At 43.7% G+C, this 26,665-nt stretch overlaps 1 protein-coding gene across 2 annotated transcripts in view; it reads right to left on the bottom strand.

The window, feature by feature from the left end:
- grik4 (glutamate receptor, ionotropic, kainate 4) overlaps positions 1–26,665 on the bottom strand; it is a 225,614-nt gene that overhangs the window by 132,794 nt on the left and 66,155 nt on the right. For both annotated transcript variants that reach the window (XM_014213630.3, XM_014213632.3), the window contains exons 2-3: positions 12,292–12,456; positions 1,865–1,962 (exon numbers count right to left, since the gene is read on the bottom strand). In XM_014213630.3, the coding sequence (XP_014069105.1) occupies positions 1,865–1,962; positions 12,292–12,456 (263 nt within the window). The remainder of the gene's footprint in view (positions 1–1,864; positions 1,963–12,291; positions 12,457–26,665) is intronic.

Genomic DNA, 26,665 nt, shown 5'->3' with positions numbered 1-26,665 from the left:
TTGCCATAACAAAGGGGTTTAATATTTGACTCAAGACATTTCAGCTTTTCATTTTTTATTAATTTGTGAAAAGTTTGAAAACATAATTCCACTTTGACATTATGGGGTATGGTGTGCAGGCCAGTGACAATTTTGTTTTATGTGGAAAAGTCAAGGGGTGTGAATAGTTTCTGAAGGAACTGTACTGTATATGACACATTGATTGATCTTATTTGTCCATGTTGGATGCACATTATACTAGCACATATTAATAATCTAATCACCATTTATAAAAACTGTTAATCAACGTTAGTACTACGTGGCTACTGCATTTAAACACACCTCCAGCAATTTATATTGGAAAACAATATACTCCATCGCACTACACTGTCCCCTAAAACAGGTCGTAATAAAGTGGCCAAAGCACTTTCCCTCCCTCAGTCCCATAGACATGTTCCATCAGCCATGGCCGGGCCTGCTGTCCTCCACTGAGAGACTACCGATATGCCCAGTTTGCAAAAGGAGACCATTAGTGAGATATCACTTTCAGGGTAATAACAGCGCAATGTGACCTTTCTCTATTGTCATGTACACACCGACCGCTATTAGAGCAACTCAACACTATCCTGTTTGCCTTTTTTTAAGAGCATTGATGTGGCATCATCATGCTTACATTTCATCATTGTTGTACTTCTGCAGAACTCACCCTTTTAGATGGTATTTGCTTGAAACATGTTAATGAATTTCTTAATCATTTAGCATTAAAATTAAGAACAGTTTATGAAGGGATACTTCAGGATTTTGGCAATGAGAGTCCGATGAACTGGTGGATACCATTTGTGTGTCTGTGTCCAGTTTGAAGGAAGTTAGTTTTGCGAGCCAATGCTAACTAGCATTAGCGCAGTGACTGGAAGTCTATGGGTGTCTGCTAGCATGCTCTGACAATGGGGAAGTAGATAAAGGGCCTCATTACCAAAATCCCAAGGTGTCCTTTTAAAGGCAGCGTTTCCCAAACAAGGGGTGGACATTTTTTGACCCTAACACTACACAGCTGATTCAAATTAGCAAAGCTTGATGATTAGTTGCATCAGCTGTGTTGGGCAAAAACCAAAAAGGTGCACCCCTTGGGGTCCTGAGGACCGAGTTTGGGAAACACTGCTTTAAGAAGTCTTGTGTGGTGCATGGTCCGATGAATACATTACAGAAAGTTAACTTGTTTAAGAACGTACAATTCATCTACATGTTAATTTATTCACACAGGGAATGATCTCAGTCAGAACATTTTAAAAGGGATAGACAGTGCACATCACCAGGGAGTCCAAGCCTAAAGACTGATCAAATGGCCACAGTTCTCATTAAAGGGGACATAAATGTGATTTTATTGACATTTTGCATTATCACCATGCATAAAAAAGACACTAACATCCTGCAGTTAGTACAAACACTGTAGCTTAGGATCATCCACAAATCACTGGAGTCTGAGCAAAATTGTTTAACATCACGACTCAAAGGACCCTGAACTGAAAACGTATAAATTACGATTTTCCATGTTGTTCAAAGAGAGGTGGTCCATCACAAAACTAAAAAACACAGCAGCACCAAACCAATTATAATTTGTCTGAGAACTGATTAGATTAATGTTGTACGCTGTTGAGCCCCTGATTCTTGGCCTGTCGGAATTTAACATGGGTAAATTCAGACAATAACTTAGAACGTTCTGAAAAATATTCTGCCCGCTGTGGTATTGACATGAGTCATTGACATGGGTGAAGCACAGTCTCAAAAACACAGTAATAATAAAACATATTGTTCCATAATATGACTGGCAAACAGTGCTATTGTGACACACTAAATAAATCGAGCCAAAATGCGAGCCAGCACTCACCTCTTTCTCTCCACAGATATTGCTGATGATGGAATTGGAAGCAGGGCTGGCGGAGGGACCGAGGACTGCCACCACTCCCTTGGACAGGATCTGGCACACTGTCAACACACAGAGACAAGCATCCAGTCAGATAATACAGGACATGGTCCAAATATCACATTCAGCCTATTAAATAAGAGTTAAATGTTGCTTAGTGTGTAGTTTTAACCTGCACTAACAGTATGAGCCAGCAGTTCCCAGTTAACCTTTAATAAGTAGGAGGTGTTTGGGTTTGCTAACTATTAACTTGATCATGTTCTGTTGATGTATTAACTTACAGCTGCTCTGTATATGCTTTCACATCACCGATAGTAGACCTACGACTATTGATTACAATATGACAGATTGAATGGTGGTGCAATGATAGAACATTTACTGTAGCAACAGGTTGCAATGAGATCTGGTCATGTGGAAGTTTTTGCTAACCATTTAGAATCTCATGTCAACAATCCTTCATTTTAAGATAACAATTGGGGACGAAAGTAGTACTTAAAAGTGGCATGTAGGGGTTAGTGCCAACCAACAGTTGCTGCCGTTAAAATAATAGCTGAGAACTACATTAAATCTAAACCGATCAGATATTTTATCAGTCTTCCAAAAGCATTTGTGATCTCTCTTTTCTAACATTCACCATCACACTGAATCAGTGTATGAAATTGAATTTTTGGGGAGAAGAAGAAATATAATACAGTATTTCCTTTGCAATCCCCTGCACATGGGTTTGGGTTTAAATCTTACTTGCAGGGGAAACAAAATGCAATTTCAGGTGGGGCTTGATCCCTGTCTTTCATTAACATTCTATGGTAGTCGGGAGGAGGACTGCTACCCAAATGTCACCCTCGTTCCTGTGTAGTGCACTTATTTTGACCAGGGCCCTTAGGGCTCTGGTCAAAAGTAGTGCACTATATAGGGAATAGGGTGCCATTTGGGACATAGAGTGGAGGGCGACAGACTGGCTGAGGTGGTGGATGGGCCAGTAACAAACCCCAAATGAGGGTAAAGATGTATAAAGGAAGAGTAAAGGTGGACCATTTTTGAACCAGTGGAGCAAAGCTCGGGATTCTCGCCGAACGAGATAGAAAATTTACAGGAGCAGTGAATCAAATGATTAATAAATAATCCCTTTGTCATCCAATGGAGTGTCCCGTACATACCCATCCTCCTCCTCTCCCACCCACCTACCCCTCTCTCCTCCATTTAAAGCACATTTGCACCTGCCTGCATGGCTTCACCGAATTACAAAGTGACCGGATTAGCCTGACAGGCACGGTGCCACTTGCCCCATGAGGCTTTTTACAGGTCGGTATTTTCTATTTTACACAGGGAACAGAATGGCCTTTGTCATTTGGGAAAAAGTCTGTCCTCCGCCCCCTCTCCTCCGTCCTCTCTCTTCCGTGACCCGGAAACTGATAAGTGGTCCAGTGGTAAAGGAGAGTGTCAATTCGTTAGTAAGCAAATGGAAAACGGCCCTCCCCTCCTCAATAGCCTTTTAGCGAGGAAGCACAAGTCTAACCTACTTGAGTCCTTCGCGGAAGAGTTTTGAAATCCTTTTTTCTATCAAACTAGCGAAATTAGTTTTTATTACTTTATATGCTTATTTTGGAATTCCACCCTGAAGACGCGCGATGGGATAAGGACAGCCATTTCATAAAAGCGCATTTTCATCCACTTTTGTCATGTCTACTCCAGCTCCTCCGCTCTGGCATTTGACGTCACTGGTATACTAACCACCGGTCCTGGGATCCATCATTACGCACGCATGGCATCAATCATTACGCGCACCTGCACGTCATGAGGCACACCTGGACTCCATTACCTCACTTACAGTTCAAGTTGGAAGTTTATATACACCTTAGCCAAATACATTTTAACTCAGTTTCTCACAATTCCTGACAATTAATCCTAGTAAATATCCACTGTTTTAGGTCAGTTAGGATCACCACTTTATTTTAAGAATGTGAAATGTCAGAATAATAGTAGAGACAATGATTTATTTCAGCTTTTATTTCTTTCATCACATTCCCAGTGGGTCAGAAGTTTACATACACTCAATTAGTACTTGGTAGCATTGCCTTTAAATTGTTTAGCTTGGGTAAAACGTTTTGTGTAGCCTTCCACAAGCTTCCCACAATAAGTTGGGTGAATTTTGGCCCATTCCTCCATGACAGAGCTGGTGTAACTGAGTCAGGTTTGTAGGCCTCCTTGCTCGCACATGCTTTTTCAGTTCTGCCCACAAATGTTCTATAGGAATGAGGTCAAGGCTTTGTGATGGCCACTCCAATGCCTTGACTTTGTTGTTCTTAAGCCATTTTGCCACAACTTTGGAAGTATGCTTGGGGTCATTGTCCATTTGGAAGACCCATTTGCGACCAAGCTTTAACTTCCTGACTGATGTTGCTTCAATATATCCACATACTTTTCCACACTCATGATGCCATCTATTTTGTGAAAGCACCAGTCCCTCCTGTAGCAAAGCAGCCCCACAACATGATGCTGCCACCCCCGTGCTTCACGGTTAGATGGTGTTCTTCGGCTCCAAACATAACGATGGTCATTATGGCCAAACAATTTTTGTTTCATCAGACCAGAGGACATTTCTCCAAAAAGTACGATCTTTGTCCAAATGTGCAGTTGCAAACCGTAGTCTGGCTTTTTTACGGCGGTTTTGGAGCAGTGGCTTCTTCCTTGCTGAGCGGCCTTTCAGGTTATGTCGATATAGGACTCGTTATACTGTGGATATAGATACTTTTGTACCGGTTTCCTCCAGCATCTCCACAAGGTCTGTTGCTGTGGTCTGGGATTGAGTTGCACTTTTCGCACCAAAGTACGTTTATCTCTAGGAGACAGAACGTGTCTCCTCCTGAGTGGTATGATAGCTGCGTGGTCCCCTGGTGTTTATACTTGCGTACTATTGTTTGTACAGATGAACGTGGTACCTTCAGGCATTTGCAAATTGCTCCCAAGGATGAACCAGACTTGTGGAGGTCTACAATTGTTTTTCTGAGGTCTTGGCTGATTCTTTAGATTTTCCCATGATGTCAAGCAAAGAGGCCCTGAGTTTGAAGGTAGGCCTTGAAATACATCCACAGGTACACCTCCAATTGACTGAAATTATGTCAATTAGCCTATCAGAAGCTTCTAAAGCAATGACATAATTTTCGTGAATTTTCCAAAGGCACAGTCAACTTAGTGTATGTAAACTTCTGACCCACTGGAATTGGGATACCGTGAATTATAAGTGAAATAATCTGTCTGTAAACAATTGTTGGAAAAATTACTTGTGTCATGCACAAAGTAGATGTCCTAACCGACTTGTCCAGACGGCTGCCGAGTACGTGCTCACCTTACGGATGGAACGAGCCAGCGCTTTGTACACTATTCAGAAGAGGTCTGCGCAAGGCGGTCCATACAGGACTGGTCTGTCAAGACGACAACCTCTCCTTGGACGCACTCATTGCGATGGCCATCCGTCTGGATAACCTACTTCGGAAGCGTCGGTACTCTCATCGCTTCTCTCCCTCCCTCAGTGAACACTCTGGATCAGAGCCTGAACCTGTGGAGGTAGGGGTCACATGCCTCCCCGCAGTGGAGCGATGCGGACAAAGACAGCTGGGGCTCTGTCTGTATTGTGGTCAAGGAGGGCTCCAGCAGTGTCCGGCATTTCCTAATCCGGGACGGTCACGTGATCTTCCACCTCCTGAGTGAGTATTCCATCTTTATCACTTTCTGCTAAACTATCACACTAGTTGTCCCTCATGTACAGTGTCTACAGCGTTAGTGGATTCTGGTGACGCAGGGAACTTCATTGACCCAACCCTTGTCTCCTCTCTTAACATCACTTCATACCCACTCTCCTCTCCTTTCCCGGTTCAAGCCCTCGATAATCGACCACTAGGATCCGGAACCATCACACACATCACCCAACCACTCACCCTCACCGTGGAGTCCATTCATCAGGAGAACATCCCCTTCATCACCAGTTCAAGATCATGCTCTGCCTCCCATAACCCCACCATCTCATGGTCGAGGATGAGAATGCCGGAGGACCTGCTTCCCCATCCCCTGTTGTTCCGTGTCGGTTGAGAGTCCTGTGGTTGCCCTTCAGCCCAACATCCCGGAGGTATACCAGGACTATACCAGGACCTGTCTTCCTCCTCTTCGCCCTGGGACTGTGCCATCGACCTGCTGGAAGGGTCTGCACCTCCACGCAGATGCATCTATCCTCTGTCGGTGGCTGAGACCCAGACCATGGAGGATTACATCCAAGAGGCGCTCCAACAAGGTTTCATTCGCACATCCACTTCTCCTGCATCGGCTGGTTTCTTCTTCGTGGCCAAGAAGGATGGAGGGTTATGTCCATGTATTGATTACAGAGGACTCAATGAAATCACCACAAAGTATCGTTACCCTCTCCCGTTGGTGCCGGCAGCCATCGAACAGCTCTTCGGGGCCCGGTTCTTTAAAAAAACTGTCCCTGCAGAGTGCATACAATCTCATCCGCATCTGTGAGGCGGATGAATGGAGGACTGCATTTAGCACAATGTCTGGCCACTACGAGTACCTGGCTCCGTGGACCCCAGGCCCGAAGCTCCTGCGGTTGATTGGTGCTTCAGGTGCATAGAAGTGTGGAGCGACACTCGCGTGAGACTCCAGTGCGCCGTCCACCGTCAAAAGGAGCAGGCATACCGCCTCTGGCATTCGACGTCGCCGGTATACTAACCACCGGTCCTGGGATCCATCATTTCGCACACCTGGCATCAATCATTACGCGCACCTGCACGTCATGAGGCACACCTGGACATTACCTCCCCTATATCTGGCACTCCCTTAGGTTCTTTCCCCAGTCAGGATTGTTCCTGTGTTTATGCGTAGATGCTACTGTTATGTTGTCTTGTTCCATGTTGTTTTATTAAACGTTTCACCTGCACCTGCTTCTCAACTCTTAGCCTCTCCGTTATAATTTTCCCTCTCCTCGCCATCATTCCTTGATTACCTTTTTTTAAAAGGAGGCCAGAGGATGACGGAGAGAGGACGCAGTAGTTGCGCAAATCCAATTGAGAAAAGGCCCTCTTGGATTCTCTTCTTGCTCCACCTCAGTCTATGGGCAAAGCAATTTACATCTTTGACAAGTGACAACTTCTCAAATATAAGTGTGGATTGCTATACTTGAGTAAAAGTAAAGATGCCTTAATAGAAAACGACTGAAGAAGTGAACGTCACCCAGTAAAATACTACTTGAGCAAAATAATTTGGTTTTAAATATACTAAAGTATCAAAAGTAAATGTAATTGCTAAAATATACTTAAGTATCAAAAGTACAAATAATTTCACAATCCTTATATTAAGCAAACCAGACAGCACGATTTTCTTTTCTTTTTTTATTTAAGGATAGCCATGGGCACATGCTAACACTCAACATAATTTACAAATGAAGCATTTGTGTTTAGTGAATCCTCCAGATCAAACGCAATAGGGATGTTCTTTTGATAAAAGTGTGAATTAGACCGTTTCCCTGTCCTGCTAAGCATTCGAAATGTAACGAGTGGTTTTGGGTGTCAGGGAAAATGTATGGAGTAAAAGTCTTATTTTCTTTAGGAATGTAGTGGAGTAAAAGTTGTAAAAAATCTAAATAGTAAATTAAAGTACAGATAGCGCAAAAAACGACTCCAGTAGTACTTTAAAGTATTGTTACCCACGTTCATATACACACATGAATGCACACACCACATAATTTTTTTAAAGTGTGTAAAAAAATGTGGTTTTTGGACACGTTGAACAAATCACGTGAAAAATGTTACATGTAAATGTTTGTAAATGTTCAAGGGGCAGACACGTGACTGACGTTTTACACAAATGTTTTACATGTGAAAAATATCACGTGGAAAAACAGACACATGAGTTAGACACTGAAGTTTTACATGGATATTTTTCACATAACTCAGACATGTGGTTTGCCAACATTTCACGTGTGCTTTTGTAACTGGTGGGATTAGAAACCTGGTCACTCAGAGAAGAATCCAACATCTTGGACCATTCGACCAAGCGGGCCAACAGTTATTTTGAACGCGAACACACACACGAACACACACACACACGGCTGGGCAGGTAGTGCTGGCTGTGTGACATTTCCTCCTTACTGGTGCCACTGATCCATCCCTAATCCAATTGCTGCCTGGGCAGAGCCACGACAGCACTAAATTAGGAGGGGGTTTGCAGGCAGCCAACCAAGCAGGGAGAGGTATACAGTTGTTTTTATGTATGAGGAGGAGCTACCACGGTCATTAAGCTCTACTGATTCAGAGAATTGCCCGCAGTTTTACTGGCGCCTAACCAATTGTGCTATTATGTGGTTTTTTTTTACACGTTATTTGTAACTTATGTTGTACATAATGTTTCTGCAACCATATCTTATGGCAAAAAAGAGCTTCTGGATATCAGGACAGCGATCGCTCACCTCGGATTAGACAAAGATTTATTCTTCAACAAGCAGGACGCACAGGATATACTGCTAACATCCGACAAGGCCAACATCCCCGTTATTGGCAAGAGAAAGAGACGCAGATACAGAGGACACAGAGCGGGGTGGCTCATAAGAATCTGCAGAAGGCGAGTGGGAAAGCTGCCGTTATTGTCAATATTACTCACCAACGTACAATCATTGGACAATAAATTAGATGAGGTACGATCATGAATATCCTACCAACGGGGCATCAAAAACTGTGACATCTTATTTTTCACGAAATCGTGGCTGAATAAGGTTACTGACTGAACGATGGTATGAATCTAATGGGCATACACCTACAGTACAGTGTGCTTTTAACCCCCTAGAGTCGATTGATGCACCGGTGCGACAATCTAAGTAACATAATAAAAAATATAATCTGTCAATTTAAGATAGAGATATGTTTTTTTTAACTGCATGCGTCTCAAATCAAACGCATCCGCCTGTCGCACTTCCGCATTTGCGGTTTTAGGCGGCAGAGCTAGAGCGGTGTTTATCAGACCATGAGATAATCCTGAAAATTGTTCTTCTCATGAAAATGTCTGTAGTGTCCAGATGTAAAGGGTAGACTCTCACGAACACAATGGTGGTCTCCATTTTGCTGTACGACCCCCACAAGTGTCAGGGGACTCGTCTGAAGTCGGTACCGTCAATGTGCCAACTTCTGTTTGTAGCGTCCGAACCGTTTGGGCTACGAACTAAAGGGTAAAGGGGAGATTCTGACAAACACTATGGTTCTCTATTCTGCTGTAGGATCCCCACGGGATTTGTCTAAAGGTAACCGGTACCGGTTTAAAAAAAAGACAGGAAGTATGACGGTAGTTTTGTGCCTACCCCAAAAAGGGGATAAATATGTGTAAAAAAAAAACAATAATATTTCCAAGCTTTCTTATCTCCTAGATAAAGGACAAACACTTAGTTTTTTTGTCATTTATTACTGTGTTATTCAATGCATTTCTCAAAGGCCAAACTCAATATTTTGTTAAAATATTATTATATTTTTTTTTTTAAATGTGTATACCTAAAGGGGTCCTACAATTCAATATCAAATAGGTAAATGACCCCCCCCCCCCCCAACGGCTTAGGTTTTTATGAATTAACCTAAACCCTTCCTCCTTTAGTTTCCCCGTCTATGCATTGGGGAGTAGCACCTCGAGCAGAACGTGACTGCCTAGAACTGCTTGTGATGTTTATATTTGATGGGTGGCATAATTCTGTAGGGCGATTCCGAGCCAGCGGGTGCAAATGATTTTGGGGTATCTCAGATTGTTCTGTGTAACGACTGCCGTGAGAGAGAGTGGACCAAAACGCAGCGGAGTTAGTGTTCATCATATTTAATTATTCAACGGAACACTATACAACTACAAAATAAGAAACTGACAGCCAAACAGTCCTGTCAGGTGAAACACAATGACAGAAACAATTACCCACAAATCCCAACGGAAAAACATGCACTTATGTGACACTCCCAATCAACTACAACGAACTTCACCTGTGCCTGATTGGGAGCCACACACGGCCCAAAACAAAGAAAAAGAACATCAAACGCCCACCCAATGTAACACCCTGGCCTAACCAAAATAAAGAACGAAAAACCCCTCTCTATGGCCAGGGCGTTACATTCTGGCAATTCTCCCATTGAAACTTCATCGTGATTGTGAACTATTATGTATAAAATGTATACCATTAAAAGTACCAGAGAGTATATTGTTCCAAACAATGTGTCTAAAAATAAGCTAAATCAAAAAAGGTAATTTTGTGATATTCATATTAATATTTTTTAATGTTGACTAAATTCATGCGAAAATGTGTATGTCAGAATCTAGACATACTCCATATGTTAGAGCTCACTACAAGGAGTATAATGACGCATGTTGAGGAAACGAGCAACAGTAGCCTGGGTAGCAATCTGTTTAGCTAAATTCCACTCCTTGTACTCCGCAACATGTGCCAAAGGGAAGAAAGAAAACATTATCCACTCTGCCAGAAGGGTTTTTTAGCAACCCAGTGTCAGTATGGCCCACATTGGCAACACAAAGTACTTGTACTTCATGTTAGATAAACAGACTGATAAAAGTGTATTCTATTCTCCTTCTGTTCCATCTAATCAAAGTAAAATCTACTTGTTGAAATGTTAATGCATTGTTAATATTTCATTGTACTGTATCCATCCACAAGGTCATGGCGATAGGCTGATTGGCATAGATTTTTCCAAATTCTGTCCACCTCATTAGATTTCTAGTATACTACATGGTCAAAACAAACATCTCTTTCCAAAATCATGGGCATTAATACAGAGTTGGTCCCTCCTTTGCTGCTATAACAGCCTCCACTCTTCTGGGAAGTCTTTCCACTAGATGTTGGAAAATTGCTGCGGGGACTTGCTTCCATTCAGCCACAAGATCTGCACTGATGTTGGGCGATTTAGGCCTGGTTTGCAGTCTGCGTTCCAATTCATCCCAAAGGTGTTTGATGAGGTTGAGGTCAGGACTCTGTGCAGGCCAATAAAGTTCTTCCACACCGATCCCGAAAAAACATTTCTGTATGGACCTCACTTTGTGCATGTGGGCTTTGTCATGCTGAAACAAGAAAGGGCTTTCCCTAAACTGTTGCCACAAAAATGGAAGGACAGAAATGTCTAGAATGTCATTGTATGCTGTAGCGTTAAGATTTCCCTTCACTGGAACTAAAGGGCCTAGCCCCGAACCATGAAAAATAGTACCAGACCATTATTCCTCCTCCACCAAACATTACAGTTGGCACTATGCATTCAGGAAGGTAGCGTTCTCCTGGCATCCGCCAAACCTAGATTTGTCTGTTGGACTGCCAGATGGTGAGCGTGATTCATCACTCCAGAGAACGCGCTTCCACTGCTCCAGAGCCCAATGACGGCGAGCTTTACACCACTCCAGCCGACACTTGGCGTTGCGCATGGTGATCTTAGGCTTGTGTGCGGCTGCTCGGCCATGGAAACGCATTTCATGAAGCTCCTCGACGAACAGTTCTTGTGCTGACGTTTCTTCAAGAGCAGTTTGGAACTTGGTAGTGAGTGTTGCGACCGAGGACAGACAATTTTTTTATGCACTGCACGCTTCAGCACTCGGCGGTCCCGTTCTGCGAGCATGGGTGGCCTACACCTTTGCGGACGAGCCGTTGTTGCTCCTAGTCGTTTCCACTTCACAATAACAGCACTTACACTTGACCGGGGCAGCTCTAGCAGGATAGAAATTTGACAAATAAACTTTTTGGAAAGGTGGCATCCTATGACGGTGCCACGTTGAAAGTCACTGAGCTCTTCAGTCCGGGCCATTCTACTGACAATGTTTGTTTATGGAGTTTGCATGACTGTGTGCTCGATTTTATACACCTGTCAGCAACGGGTGTGGCTGAAATAGCCAAATCCACTAATTTGAACGGGTGTCCACATACTTTTGTATATATAGTGTATTTACTATATATCTTCAGGCTAGTCATTCAAACCAAAGAAACAAAACAAGTCCAAAACATTTTGACAATCACACATCCAAATACTTTTTAACACAGAGAGAACCCATCAGCTATTTTCCAAAAATGTGTTTGCCACTGCCACTCGTTACTACAAATATTCCTAAACAAGATGGACTTAACTCGCTGTACGCATGGGATTTCTGAAAGTGGGGGATAACAAGGGAAGACGGGCACTGAATTGAAATGACTGACGGAAGGATGAACGGCCGGCAGACAGATAGATAGACAGACCCTGATAGCCAGCCAGTCAGACAGACAGACAGATGTTTTAATGTGGAACTCCGTGACATACTGTTCTTTCACTTTTTTAAATTAATGACAAAAGTCGAAAATATCGAAAGCCACCTCGTACTCCCATCCTCGCCCGCCCACTACTTACTGGTCTCTCCCATCTCATATTCACTGTCTCTCAGCAGCTCAAAGATGTCCACCTCCAGCTTGCCTGTTGTGGAACGGTTACTGGACCGGTTGATGCTGTCCTTCGCCAGAGTGATGGCCAATCTCTCTCCCCGGCTGCACTCCATTGGGTCGTCAAGTATGGCGGCTGCAGAAGAGAAGGTGAAGAAAGAAAAACATCATCCACTCTGGCAGAAGGGCTCTTTGGATACCCAGTGTCACGATGGCCCACACTGGCAAGACACAGTACATATACTTCCTGATTTTCTCAAACAAACTGTGCTGCAAATCATGCAGAACTACAGAGAAAGCCCTTACGGTTCATGTGGGTCGTTATATCATTACCAAATGTGAATATGGTTTTCTGTCAGTATAAACAAGTGACATTTACTTGCTACAGTGTAAAAAAAAAGAAAGCCAAACACAACCGCTTTAAACATCATGCGATTCCCAATCCAGAGTCCCGATCTAAATCAAATAAATCTAGCGTTGACTGATGAGACAACACATTTTAATAGGGCTGTTCTGTTCTCTCTTGATTTATCACAATCTTGTTGGAATTAACATAATTGTTATTTTACACGTGATGCGCACTCTTCCAACATTTGAATATGGCAAGAATGCATGTGTCATAACTACATGTGTGTGGGTGAAATGAATATGAAGGACTCAAACAACCAGTTGAGAAATGGGCCTTCGCTGTGTGTTCTAGCAAGCAAATGAGCAACTCAGTGGGCGATTCACAATACAGTTTTAGGATAATTGACGTGGCACATTGAGCAGAATCCTGAGTGTGTCCCAAGACAGCAGGTTCAGGTTCAACATTGTAACGTAATTTGTCGAGTTAGACTAGGGTTAAGTAAAAAAAAAACATTACATTTTATGTATAAATCAATTGACGAGGCATGTGAACCCTGAACTCACCAACATTACCATACTCTAACTAAAACCAAACAGGGAATGTATAATTCCTCCCAACATAGACAGTCCACCAGAAGCAATAGCATTCAAAACCTGCTGAAATGCAAAATAATAGCTTTCTTTCTGTAGGGATGACGGTGAGGTCAATCAATGCATGTACAAACATGTGTATAAGTGACCTCTGCATTTCTCTATGCTCTGCGTCAATACATAGCGCAACCCGTACAGCAACATGATAGGTTCCTCTAAAGAGCAGGTCATTTGCCTGACATTTTTGTTGAAATTGCAAAAACATTCACACTCCAGGCTCCATTTTAACAGCAATAACAGCTATTACTGCTTTCCCTGAGTTCTCCAGCGAGTGAGATTAATAGCACTGTACTTAGATACAGGATCGGATCTAGATGGAGGCCAATGACAGTGTAATAATTACTGTAGCATTAGAGCTGATAAACCACAGCCACGATGGGATAAAACTGGCCTTTTCCCATGCAGATCACACAGATAAAACTAACCCAAGTTCACTTTGGTCAATGAGACAACCATTTATGGAGAGCAGCATTGGTAGTGGTCACAGCAATTAGGGACGTTTACAAAGATTCAGATGAAGGTATAGCAAAAGGTTGTCTGAGGTCTATTTATCCATTTATTTGTCCATTTATCCATTTATTTGTCCATTTATCCGTTATGTTACACTTCATTAAACTTTTGGTAAATACGGGGATGCAAAGAGGGACATACTGGATTAGTCAGCGTGTATGTGCCTTGCCTTGTCTCTGCTAGTGCAAACAGAACGCAGCCTACAGAATATAATTAACATGATGGGGCGGGAAAGTTTTTATCCAATTAAAAGTTATATGGATTTGATTACGGAAACAAAACAAAAAAGTGGACAGCTTGTGTCACACAGAGCTTATTTTGTAGATACATTTGCAAATGAACACTTTGAAAACTAATGAACATGTGATGAGTTCTTGTCACCTCATAATACATGTCAGAATTGAGATTTTAGATTCACGATGGGAGTTTGAATACGCAATTAACAGCTTTGGTAATACTTTACTTTTACTTACTTTATTAGCTCAACATGGCAGTCAAATATAGTCAACTGGAATACAAAACATTGGGGTTTGCAAGATGTACCTATAGCCTATATTTATACACAAAACATACTGCATAAAGAAATGGCCGACAGACAGTGTACGTAAAATACATTTCATGTTTAAAAAGTAGCCTACAATGAATGTCTGCTTGCCTGCCCACATAGCAGTTACACCGATAGTTACACGGCCCAAATTGGTCTCACTCCCTCTCTTATTGCCTCTGGCAACTTTTGTTCTGTTTCTATAGTGAGAGCAAGGACTAGAGCTGGGCAATTCTCTCACATGACTCAGATACCCTCTGAGCTGTATTTACTCTCTCCTCTGGAACATTAATATCTCCTTCCTTTGAATGACTGAGAGGTGTATTTCAAACCCCAGCCCTTGAACCTTTTAAACCAATCAACGGGCAGCCCAGAGGTGTGCCGAGGCATTTGCAGGACGCACTGTAGTACAGTACAAGCACGGTCAATAGCCGTCTTTCTCTCTACATGTCTGTAATACGCTGTCCATTTTCAAAGCTCTTAGGTGTGTAAATGCCTGGCCATTACCTGATATGGAGAGGAAGAAGGGTGCAATGGGGAGGAACTGGGCTGTGTTCATATGGTGATTTTGAATCAATGCTATAGTGCACTATGATCAGGGCCACATTCAGTATAGGCAAACATTGTTGAACGTTGCAGATAGAAATGTCACTAATAGAGCTAACGTGAATCCGTATATCGACAGTAAATGTCAGAGATTTGTTTGTTCTACATTATATATTTCTGCCTGGACATTCCAAACCATTGTGCCCTCCTGAGCAGTCCCATGTCTACAGATAGGGAAAACGGCAAGACCGGAGTTTCTCCGTTGAAGATACATAGCTACACATTCATAACCTAAGAACATTGCTTATACAGTAGTAATTGCATATACAGTTTTCCATGCATACTGTAGTACCTACAGAGAGTGATTCACATACTTCAGATGGCCTCGCAAACAACTATTGAGTATCTCATGGGAACATGACATGGGATGTGGGATGTGTGAGCATCTGTAGTGCATCTCAGTGACTTGAGGACAATAGACAATTGCTTGCTTTCTCGCTGAGGTGAATTATTATCCGACTAAAACATGTATTCACGGGGAATCTTTAATGTTTATCCTGAGAACACGGCAGCATTGAAACAAGAGAGAGAAGACAAAGACAGACCACCACAGATACCATTTGATCCAAAACTTAATAGCAGAACATTAAATATGACTGCACTCTGGGCTGCACTCTGAACCAAAAAGGTTTTTAAAACCATCAAATGGCAAAGCGCCTCATGAGGTGTTCTTACCGTCCTCTGAGGTTCCCTAATTCATCGCTGCAGTCTCTTATCAGAACAGTTCACTACGTAAACACACCAAGCGACATAATCAAGCCAGAGCCTAGAAGCATAAAAAATACCATCTATTTAAGATGTGTACAGTACAGAAAAGGAGCATTTCACACATATTGCTTGAACATTCGCGAGCCTCATAAACATGGTGTTTAAAGATCTCAGGTATTATTAATATTCCTCTCATCAGGCTTCTCTCCACTCCGTTACAAGAAAGGGCCAGAGGGATATTTCAGGAGATTATTACAATTTATCTTGTCTTCGCTACCAAGCCGAGACAAAAGTGATTTCAAGGTTATATTAGCCATTAATATTTAATGTTGTTCGCTGGCCCTCATCTGAAGGACCTGCTCCTGACTATAATTATAGGGTTTATACACTGGCACTGATTCAGACACCCTCTGAGCTGTATTTACTCTCTCCTCTGGAACATTAATATCTCCTTCCTTTGAATGACTGAGAGGTTTATTTAAAACCCCAGTCAGATTCCTTCATAATTTATTCCTTTTATTAATGCAAATTGTCTCACTTGTAAATCAATTGTAATATTTCAGTCTGTTAATGAGCTTGGTATTTTGACCATGGGAATACAAATCTCCACAGATACTAATTAACAAAGACAGTGGACACGGGATTTTTGATCAGTGATTTTACTGTTGAATGAGGGTTGGGGGGGGGGCATCAAGGTATTGGCAGCGAGCTGCATAGCCAATAGGCTGTTTGCCATGCATGTCTAATAGCTGTTTTATTTACAAAGTGAATGACAAAGTATACTAAATGTCACGTCCTGACCAGTAAAGGGGTTATTTGTTATTGTAGTTTGGTCAGGACGTGGCAGGGGGTGTTTGTTTTATGTGGTTCTGGGTTTGTTGGGCTATGGTATTATGTAAGAGGGGTGTTTGTTTAGAGTGTTCCGGGGTTTTTGGTCTATGTTCTAGGTTAGTGTTTTTCTATGTTCAGTCTAGTTTTCTACTTCTATGTTTAGGGTTTGTTGATTGACCTTCAATTGGAGGCAGCTGTTCCTCGTTGCCTCTGATTGAAGGTCCTATGTATAGGGGTGTTTGTGCTATGGTGGTTTGTGGGTAGTTGTTTCCTGTTTTGTGTCTGTGCACCTGACAGGACTGTTTAGTGGCATTCGTTGTTTTGTATACGTGATTTGTTTGTTTTTCCTTCTTTTGATTTAATAAAGAAGATGAGTATACACTTTCCCGCTGCACCTTGGTCTAATCCTTACGACGCCCGTTACACTAAACTCAATATTAACACCATTAGAAGCCTTCAGTAGATTAGCTGGAAGGGGTGGACCATCCTCCTCAGTAAATTTCATAAAAATAAAATGTGTGAAACATAAAAAAAAGTGATTGTTTTTAGATGAAACTATACTAAATATATTTACGTCAACAAATACACACTGTAGGGTAGCAGCACTCTGTAGGGTAGCCGGAGGACAGCTAGCAATCTGTCCGCCTCTGGGTACATTGATTTCAATACAAAACCTAGGAGGCTCATGGTTCTCACCCCCTTCTATTGACTTACACAGTAATTATGACAACTTCCGGAGGACATCCTCCAAACTATCTGAGCTCTTGCAGCTTGAACTGACATGTTGTCCACCAATCAAAGGATCAGATAATGAATCTAGTGCTGAAAGCATAAGCTATAGCTAGCTAGCACTGCAGTGCATAAAATGTGGTTAGTAGTTGACTCAAAGAGAGAAAAAGACAATAGTTGAACAGTTTTGAACAAATTTAGCCTACTCAAACCCCTGGCTCAAGCAGAGAGGGATGCTATTTTAGCTAGCTAGCTATGGCTATCCAACACAGGAACTCTTCCAAGTCATGTTTTATTCTGGTTTTATTAATTTATTGCCACCGGGGCACAACGGTGTAACTGCTAAACTGGTTTCTGACTGTACATTGTACTGCATGATTGTAGCGGGTTTACTAACGTGTTAGTTCTAGTAGCTATGTTGACTATGACGTGACAACAATGTAGGCTGTGTGTAGCAGTTAGCGGTCATGATATGAAGTTTTGGCTTGGAAAGGTTTTTTTCCCTGGTCACAGAGAGCTGATGTGTTGTGCACTGAAGTCCACAAGTGAAGGGAAAACGTGAGAGGAGGAGAGTGTGTAGATTACATTTACATTACATTTAAGTCATTTAGCAGACGCTCTTATCCAGAACGACTTACAAATTGGTGGATTCACCTTATGATATCCAGTGGAACAACCACTTTACAATAGTGCATCTAAATCTTTTAAGGGGGGGGGGGTGTTAGAAGGACTACTTTATCCTATCCTAGGTATTCCTTAAAGAGGTGGGGTTTCAGGTGTCTCCGGAAGGTGGTGATTGACTCCGCTGTCCTGGCGTCGTGAGGGAGCTTGTTCCACCATTGGGGTGCCAGAGCAGCGAACAGTTTTGACTGGGCTGAGCGGGAACTGTGCTTCCTCAGAGGTAGGGAGGCGAGCAGGCCAGAGGTGGATGAACGCAGTGCCCTTGTTTGGGTGTAGGGCCTGATCAGAGCCTGAAGGTACGGAGGTGCCGTTCCCCTCACAGCTCCGTAGGCAAGCACCATGGTCTTGTAGCGGATGCGAGCTTCAACAGGAAGCCAGTGGAGAGAGCGGAGGAGCGGGGTGACGTGAGAGAACTTGGGAAGGTTGAACACCAGACGGGCTGCGGCGTTCTGGATGAGTTGTAGGGGTTTAATGGCACAGGCAGGGAGCCCAGCCAACAGCGAGTTGCAGTAATCCAGACGGGAGATGACAAGTGCCTGGAGTAGGACCTGCGCCGCTTCCTGTGTGAGGCAGGGTCGTACTCTGCAAATGTTGTAGAGCATGAACCTACAGGATCGGGTCACCGCCTTGATGTTAGTAGAGAACGACAGGGTGTTGTCCAGGGTCACGCCAAGGTTCTTAGCACTCTGGGAGGAGGACACAATGGAGTTGTCAACCGTGATGGCGAGATCATGGAACGGGCAGTCCTTCCCCGGGAGGAAGAGCAGCTCCGTCTTGCCGAGGTTCAGCTTGAGGTGGTGATCCGTCATCCACACTGATATGTCTGCCAGACATGCAGAGATGCGATTTGCCACCTGGTTATCAGAAGGGGGAAAGGAGAAGATTAATTGTGTGTCGTCTGCATAGCAATGATAGGAGAGACCATGTGAGGATATGACACAGCCAAGTGACTTGGTGTATAGCGAGAATAGGAGAGGGCCTAGAACAGAGCCCTGGGGGACACCAGTGGTGAGAGCACGTGGTGCGGAGACAGATTCTCGCCACGCCACCTGGTAGGAGAGACCTGTCAGGTAGGACGCAATCCAAGCGTGGGCCGCGCCGGAGATGCCCAACTCGGAGAGGGTGGAGAGGAGGATCTGATGGTTCACCGTATCAAAAGCAGCAGATAGGTCTAGGAGGATGGAGAGTTAGCTTTAGCAGTGCGGAGAGCCTCCGTGACACAGAGAAGAGCAGTCTCAGTTGAATGACCAGTCTTGAAGCCTGACTGATTTGGATCAAGAAGGTCATTCTGAGAGAGATAGCAGGAGAGCTGGCCAAGGACGGCACGTTCAAGAGTTTTGGAGAGAAAAGAAAGAAGGGATACTGGTCTGTAGTTGTTGACTTCGGAGGGATCGAGTGTAGGTTTTTTCAGAAGGGGTGCAACTCTCGCTCTCTTGAAGATGGAAGGGACGTAGCCAGCGGTCAAGGATGAGTTGATGAGCGAGGTGAGGTAAGGGAGAAGGTCTCCGGAAATGGTCTGGAGAAGAGAGGAGGGGATAGGGTCAAGCGGGCAGGTTGTTGGGTGGCCGGCCGTCACAAGACGCAAGATTTCATCTGGAGAGAGAGGTGAGAAAGAGGTCAAAGCACAGGGTAGGGCAGTGTGAGCAGGACCAGCGGTGTCATTTGACTTAGCAAACGAGGATCGGATGTCGTCAACCTTCTTTTCAAAATGGTTGACGAAGTCATCCGCAGAGAGGGAGGAGGGGGGGGGAGGGGGAGGAGGATTCAGGAGGGAGGAGAAGGTGGCAAAGAGCTTCCTAGGGTTAGAGGCAGATGCTTGGAATTTAGAGTGGTAGAAAGTGGCTTTAGCAGCAGAGACAGAAGAGGAAAATGTAGAGAGGAGGGAGTGAAAGGACGCCAGGTCCGCAGGGAGGCGAGTTTTCCTCCATTTCCGCTCGGCTGCCCGGAGCTCTGTTCAGTGAGCTCGCAATGAGTCGTCGAGCCACGGAGCAGGAGGGGAGGACCGAGCCGGCCTGGAGGATAGGGGACATAGAGAATCAAAGGATGCAGAAAGGGAGGAGAGGAGGGTTGAGGAGGCAGAATCAGGAGATAGGTTGGAGAAGGTTTGAGCAGAGGGAAGAGATGATAGGATGGAAGAGGAGAGAGTAGCGGGAGAGAGAGAGCGAAGGTTGGAACGGCGCAATACCATCCGAGTAGGGGCAGAGTGAGAAGTGTTGGATGAGAGCGAGAGGGAAAAGGATACAAGGTAGTGGTCGGACACTTGGAGGGGAGTTGCAATGAGATTAGTGGACGAACAGCATCTAGTAAAGATGAGGTCAAGCGTATTGCCTGCCTTGTGAGTAGAGGGGGAAGGTGAGAGGGTGAGGTCAAAAGAGGAGAGGAGTGGAAAGAAGGAGGCAGAGAGGAATGAGTCAAAGGTAGACGTGGGGAGGTTAAAGTCACCCAGAACTGTGAGAGGTGAGCCATCCTCAGGAAAGGAACTTATCAAGACGTCAAGCTCATTGATGAACTCTCCAAGGGAACCTGGAGGGCGATAAATGATAAGGATGTTAAGCTTGAAAGGGCTGGTAACTGTGACAGCATGGAATTCAAATGAGGAGATAGACAGATGGGTCAGGGGAGAAAGAGAGAATGTCCACTTGGGAGAGATGAGGATTCCAGTGCCACCACCACGCTGGCCAGATGCTCTCGGGGTATGCGAGAACACGTGGGCAGACGAGGAGAGAGCAGTAGGAGTAGCAGTGTTAATCCATGTTTCCGTCAGTGCCAAGAAGTCGAGGTGCTGGAGGGTAGCATAGGCTGAGATGAACTCTGCCTTGTTGGCCGCAGACCGGCAGTTCCAGAGGCTGCCGGAGACCTGGAACTCCACGTGGGTCGTGCGCGCTGGGACCACCAGGTTAGAGTGGCAGCGGCCACGCGGTGTGAAGCGTTTGTGTGGCCTGTGCAGAGGGGAGAGAACAGGGATAGTTGCGAGAAGGAGTTATATACACAACGAGCAAAGTGATCATGCTGTTTTTATGTGGTTGCTATGAAAGGGAACTTTGTTTGCGTGTGATCAGGGGTGTATTCATTCCGCCAATTCTGTCTTAAATGAAAGCAAACGGAATGAAATGGGGATAAATATACCTTAATTTGTCAAATCGAAACTCTCATTTGCAACTGTTGGACTAATGATTACACCCTAGATCAGCTAGATGCAGGCAAGAGTGTGCACGGTGGTATTGAATGTGTCACTGTCTGTCACCTTAATTACTCAAATTCTCTCGACCGGTGCACCTACATTGTAAACTTTCATGCATATTCTAGGTTGTAGCAACCTCATGATGGGTAAATGGAAAATTTGAGGATCATGTAGTAGCCTAAATTTGTTACATTAAGCTTGGTGAATGAAGTATGAATGACAGTCAACCAATATGCTGTAATAGAAATAATACTCATATATATATATTTTTTTATAATCCTCCCTCATATTAAATGGCACCGACCACCACTGATTCACACCCCTTGACTTTTCCCATATTTTGTTGTTTCAAATTGATTACATTTAGATTTTGTGTCACTGGCCTACACACAATTTCCCATAATGTCAAAGTGATTTATATTTTTAGAAAATGTTTCAAATTAATTAAAAATTAAAAGCTGAAATGTCTTGAGTCAATAAGTATTCAACCCCTTTGTTATGGCATGCCTAACTAAGTTCAGGAGTAAAAATGTGCTTAACAAGTAACATAATAAGCTGCATGGACTCTCTCTGTGCAATGATAGTGTTTAACATGATTTTTGAATGACTACCTCATCTCTGTAACTCACACATACATTTATCTGTAAGGTTCCTCAGTCGAGCTGTGAATTTCAAAGATAGATTCAAACACAAACACCAGGGAGATTTTCCAATGGTTTGCAAAGAAGGACACCTATTAGTAGATGGGTAAAAAATTTGAAAAAGCTGACATTGAATATCCCTTTGAGCATGGTGAAGTCATTCATTATACTTTGGATGGTGTATCAATGCAAACAGTCACTATAAAGATAAAGGCATCCTTCCTAACTCAGTTGCCAGAGAGGAAGGAAACTGCTCATTTTACCAATGGTGACCAATGGTGACTTCAAAACAGTTACAGAGATTAATGGCTGTGATAGTTGAAAACTGAGGAAAGATCAACAACATTGTAGTTATTCCACAATACTAACCTAATTGACAGAGTGAAAAGAAGGACACCTGTACAGAAAAAAAATATTCCAATACATGCATCATGTTTGCAACAAGGCACTAAATTAATACTGCAAAAACTGTTGCAAATCACATTACTTTTTGTCCTGAATACAAAGTGTTATGTTTGGGGCAAATGCAATACAACACATTACTAAGTACCATTCTTCATATTTCCAAGCATAGTGGAGGCTGCATCATGTTATGGGTATGCAACGTGAGTAAGACAAAGAAGACGATCGTGGACTACAGGAAAAGGAAGGCCGAACATACCCCCATTCACATCGACGGTTAGGTTAGTGGGTCGAGAGTTTCAAGTTTCTTGGTGTCTACATCACCAACAAACTATCATGGTCCAAACACACCAAGACAGTCTTGAAGAGGGCACAACAACAGATTTTCCCCTTCAGGAGACTTAAAAGATTTGGCATGGGTCCCCAGAACCTCAAAAGGTTATACAGCTGAACCATCGAGAGCATCCTGAGTGGTTGCATCACCACCTGGTATGGCAACTGCTCGGCATCCGACCGTAAGGCGCTACAGAGGGTAGTGCGTACGGCCTAGTACATCACTGGGGCCAAGCTTCCTGTCATTCAGGACCTATATACTAGGCGGTGCCAGAGGAAGGCCCAAAAAATTGGCAAAGACTCCAGTCACCCTAGTCATAGACTGTTCTCTCTGCTACCGCACGGAAAGTGGTACCAGAGCGCCAAGTCTAGGTCCAAAAGGCTCCTTAACAGCTTCTACCCACAAGCCATAAGACTGCTGAACAATCAATCAAATGGCCACCCGGACTATTTACATTAACAACCCCACTAATGCTACTTGCTGTTTATTATCTATGCATTGTCACTTTACCCCTACCTATGTACAAACTACCTTGACTAACCTGTACCCCCGCACATTGACTCGGTACCGGTACCCCCTGTATAAAGCCTCAGTATTGTTATTTTTTTGTGTTACTTTTTATTTCATTTTTTACTTTAGTTAATTTAGTAAATATTTTTTTAACTCTGTTTCTTGAACTGCATTGTTGTTTAAGGGCTTGTAAGTAAGTATTTCACAATAAAGTCTACACCTGTTGTATTCGGCGCGTGTGACAAATAGAATTTGATTTTATTTGTAATTGTTAAGGACTGGGGAGTTTTTCAGGACAAAAGCACAGACAAAATCCCAGAGGAAAACCAGTCTGCTTTCCAACAGACACTTACAGAAGAATTCTCCTTTCAGCAGGACAATAACCTACAACACAAGAACAAATCTACACTGGAGTTGCTTACCAAGATGACAGTGAATGTTCCTGAGTGGCCTAGTTATAGTTTTGACTTAAATCGGCTTGAAAATCTACAGCAAGACTTGAACATGGCTGTCGAACACTGATCAACAAGCAACTTGACAGAGCTTGAAGAATTTTAAAAAGAATAATTTAAAAATATTGTACAATCCAGGTGTGCAAAGCTCTAAGATAACTACTCAGAAAGACTCACTGCTGTAATTTCTGCCAAAGGATATTCTAAAATGTATTGACCAATGGGTGTGAATACCGATGTAAATGAAATATATCAGTAATTCATTCTCAAAAAATGCTAACATTTCTAAAACATGTTTTCACTTTGTCATTACCTGGGGTGGCAGGTAGCCTAGTGGTTAGAGCGTTGGACTAGTAACCGAAAGGTTGCAAGATCGAATCCCTGAGCTGACAAGGTACAAATCTGTCGTTCTGCCCAAGGCAGTTAACCCACTGTTAACCCACCTAGGCCGTCATTGAAAATAAGAATTTGTTCTTAACTGACTTGCATAGTAAAAAAATTGAATTATGGGGTGTTGTATGTAGATGGGTGCGAAGAAAAAAAACAATTTCGAATTCAGGCTGTAACAAGAAAATGTGGAATAAGTCATTGAAAATATGAATAATTGAATATTTTCTGAAGGCACTGTACTTTCCAGAGGTGTCTAGCATCATATTAATTATTATATTCATATTACAAAATGTGTTCATTTACATCATTATAGAAGTACTTTACATCCAAACAATTGAACGTGGCAGACCAAAGAGATATATCTCCGTGGGTTAGCCAAATGTTCATGAGAGGTTATGTTTTCCACCGTCTATTGGAGCACAACCTGTGGCTTCATTACAATGGCAACATAGTGAAACCTTTGCGATAAGAACATACTACAGATTGGTTGGAAATGCAAGGGGATTAAAAATATCTTTGTCAGCAGTAGTGTCCTCATCGTGTCATTGTTCAGAGAGAGAGAAAGGACCTATAATTCTGAGAACATATTGTTTTCTAACAGGAAATGAATGACACAGTTGAGTCTGAGGGTGCTTTGTTGCCATGGCCTTGTTCAACTCTATCATTATTCATCTCAGAAATGGACAGAGATGAAAAATAACTAATTATGACATATTGATCCATTTGGACTTGTGTTTAATGTAGCTAGGACGGCAGTGTCACTGCCTGGGCTTCCACCATAATATGTAAGGCAAATACAATAAGTAATCAGAAGGCTGAAAAGAGGCTGGAATCTAATCTAATGGTGGTTGATTAAAGGAAAATACCACTCAAAAATGCATCATACTGTGACACTTTCTATAATTTGAAAGTTCTATATCTAGAAAACTTGATCACCGACATGCAAAACATTAGGTTGGGATGTATCAACAGTGGACTAATAAAAAAATGTTTTTGCGTAGATTTTTCCTTTAAGAGACAAACTCTGTCTCAAATGACACCCTATTCTTCTCATGTGGGGTTCTATGTGACTCTGTTAAAAAGTACAGTACGATATACAGTACTGTTGGGATATTAGGGAAATCCCAAATGGAGCATTGAGAACCTGTGAAGTTTTTTGAAAATCCCAAAACTAATATCAGCAGGAAGTTACATGGAGTAGATTTTCTATCTGTCTTGAAAAATGAGGAATACAAGATTACATGTTTCTCATATCAGGAGAAATTCTTTCAGTTATGAATCATGGGGCAAAAGAAATCCCCAGGTAGAGATGTAGTGCAGAGCAAAAGTTCCCCTCAGGATGTGGGATACATTTATTTAGTTCCCAGAAAAGACTTTGCATAGTGCGGAAGCAATACTTTCTGCAATAAAAAGCAGTTTTACAAGAAGTTATAGAGAAAGAGCACACAGGAAACTTTCTCTGACATTGATTAATCCTGTGTGTGTGTGTGTGTGTGTGTGTGTGTGTGTGTGTGTGTGGGGGGGGGGGGGGTTCTAAGGGAGGTCATTAGGCACAGGGGAATAATGATGGCATTAATGGGGGTGATAGCCCATCCCGCTTGCCATTGGTTTCCACACCCTGGGATGTGTGGTGCAGGGGATAATTGTTTACATCTCCAGCCCTCTGTTTTAATCCCTCTCCACCCATTTTATCACCTGGCGCCGGGCTGCATTGTGGAAAGAGAACGCCAGGCAGGCTCCAATGCTGCAACCACAGGTATACATCCCAAATGACACCCTCTTCCCTATTCAGTGCATGACTTTTGCCGGAAGACGTGCGTAAACAAGGCCTCCGCAGTCTGTAGGGCCGTAGGGAGACCGGGCAGAGGGAGGAGACGGCAGGACTTAGAGAACCGATCCACAACGACCAGGATCGTGGTGTTTCCCTGTGAGGGGGGAGGTTGGTATGAAAATCCACCGACAGGTGCGACCAAGGCCGCTGTGGAACGGGTAAGGGGTGTATCTTCCCTCTAGACAGGTGCCTAGGAGCCTTACACTGGGCGCACACCGAGCAGGAGGAAACATAATCCCTCACGTCCTTGGCCAAGGTAGGCCACCAGTACTTCCCAACCAAACAGCGCACTGTCCGACCGATCCCAGGATGACCAGAGGGTGACGTGTGGGCCCAATAGATCAATCGGTCATGGACAGCAGACAGAAAGTACAGACGCCCAGCGGGACACTGGAGGGGAGCGGACTCTGCGGCCAGAGTCCAAAAATCCATGGCGAACTCCTGGGCGCTCCTTGTCCCCTGCCTCAGATGGAAGAGACGTTCACCCGCCGCTCTACCCTCGGGTGGATTGTCGAAGACTGCCCGGAAGCAGCGGGTGAAATCCTCGAAATGGTCCAGCGCTGCATCTCCTTCTCCCCACACAGCGTTGGCCCACTCCAAGGCTTTCCCAGAGAGGCACGAGACGAGGACAGACACCTTCTCACGACCTGATGGAGCCGGGTGGACGGTTACCAGGTAGAGGTCGAGCTGCAACAGGAAACCCTGGCAGCGTGCAGCCGTCCCGTCATACTCCCGGGGAAGGGCGAGATGGATCCCACTGGGACCGGGTGAAGGGGGGGGCGAGTAGTGGAGACCCTGGTTGTGCTGGTGGAGGCGCTGGAGGAACACCCTGTCTCTCCCAGCGGTCCATAGTTTGGACAACGCGGTCCATGGCGGCGCCGAGATGGTGGAGCATCGCCGCATGCTCCCGGACACGCTCCTCCACCCCTATTCCAGGGGCACCTGCTCCTGCTGACTCCATATGTTGGGTGTGGGATTCTGTAGCAGGGTGCGTAA

Source organism: Salmo salar, chromosome 09 (assembly GCF_965601325.2).
Source record: "Salmo salar chromosome 09, fSalSal1, whole genome shotgun sequence".
Lineage (NCBI taxonomy): Eukaryota > Metazoa > Chordata > Actinopteri > Salmoniformes > Salmonidae > Salmo > Salmo salar.
Note: the sequence above shows the minus strand (reverse complement) of the source record. Positions and strands in the feature narration are given on the sequence as shown.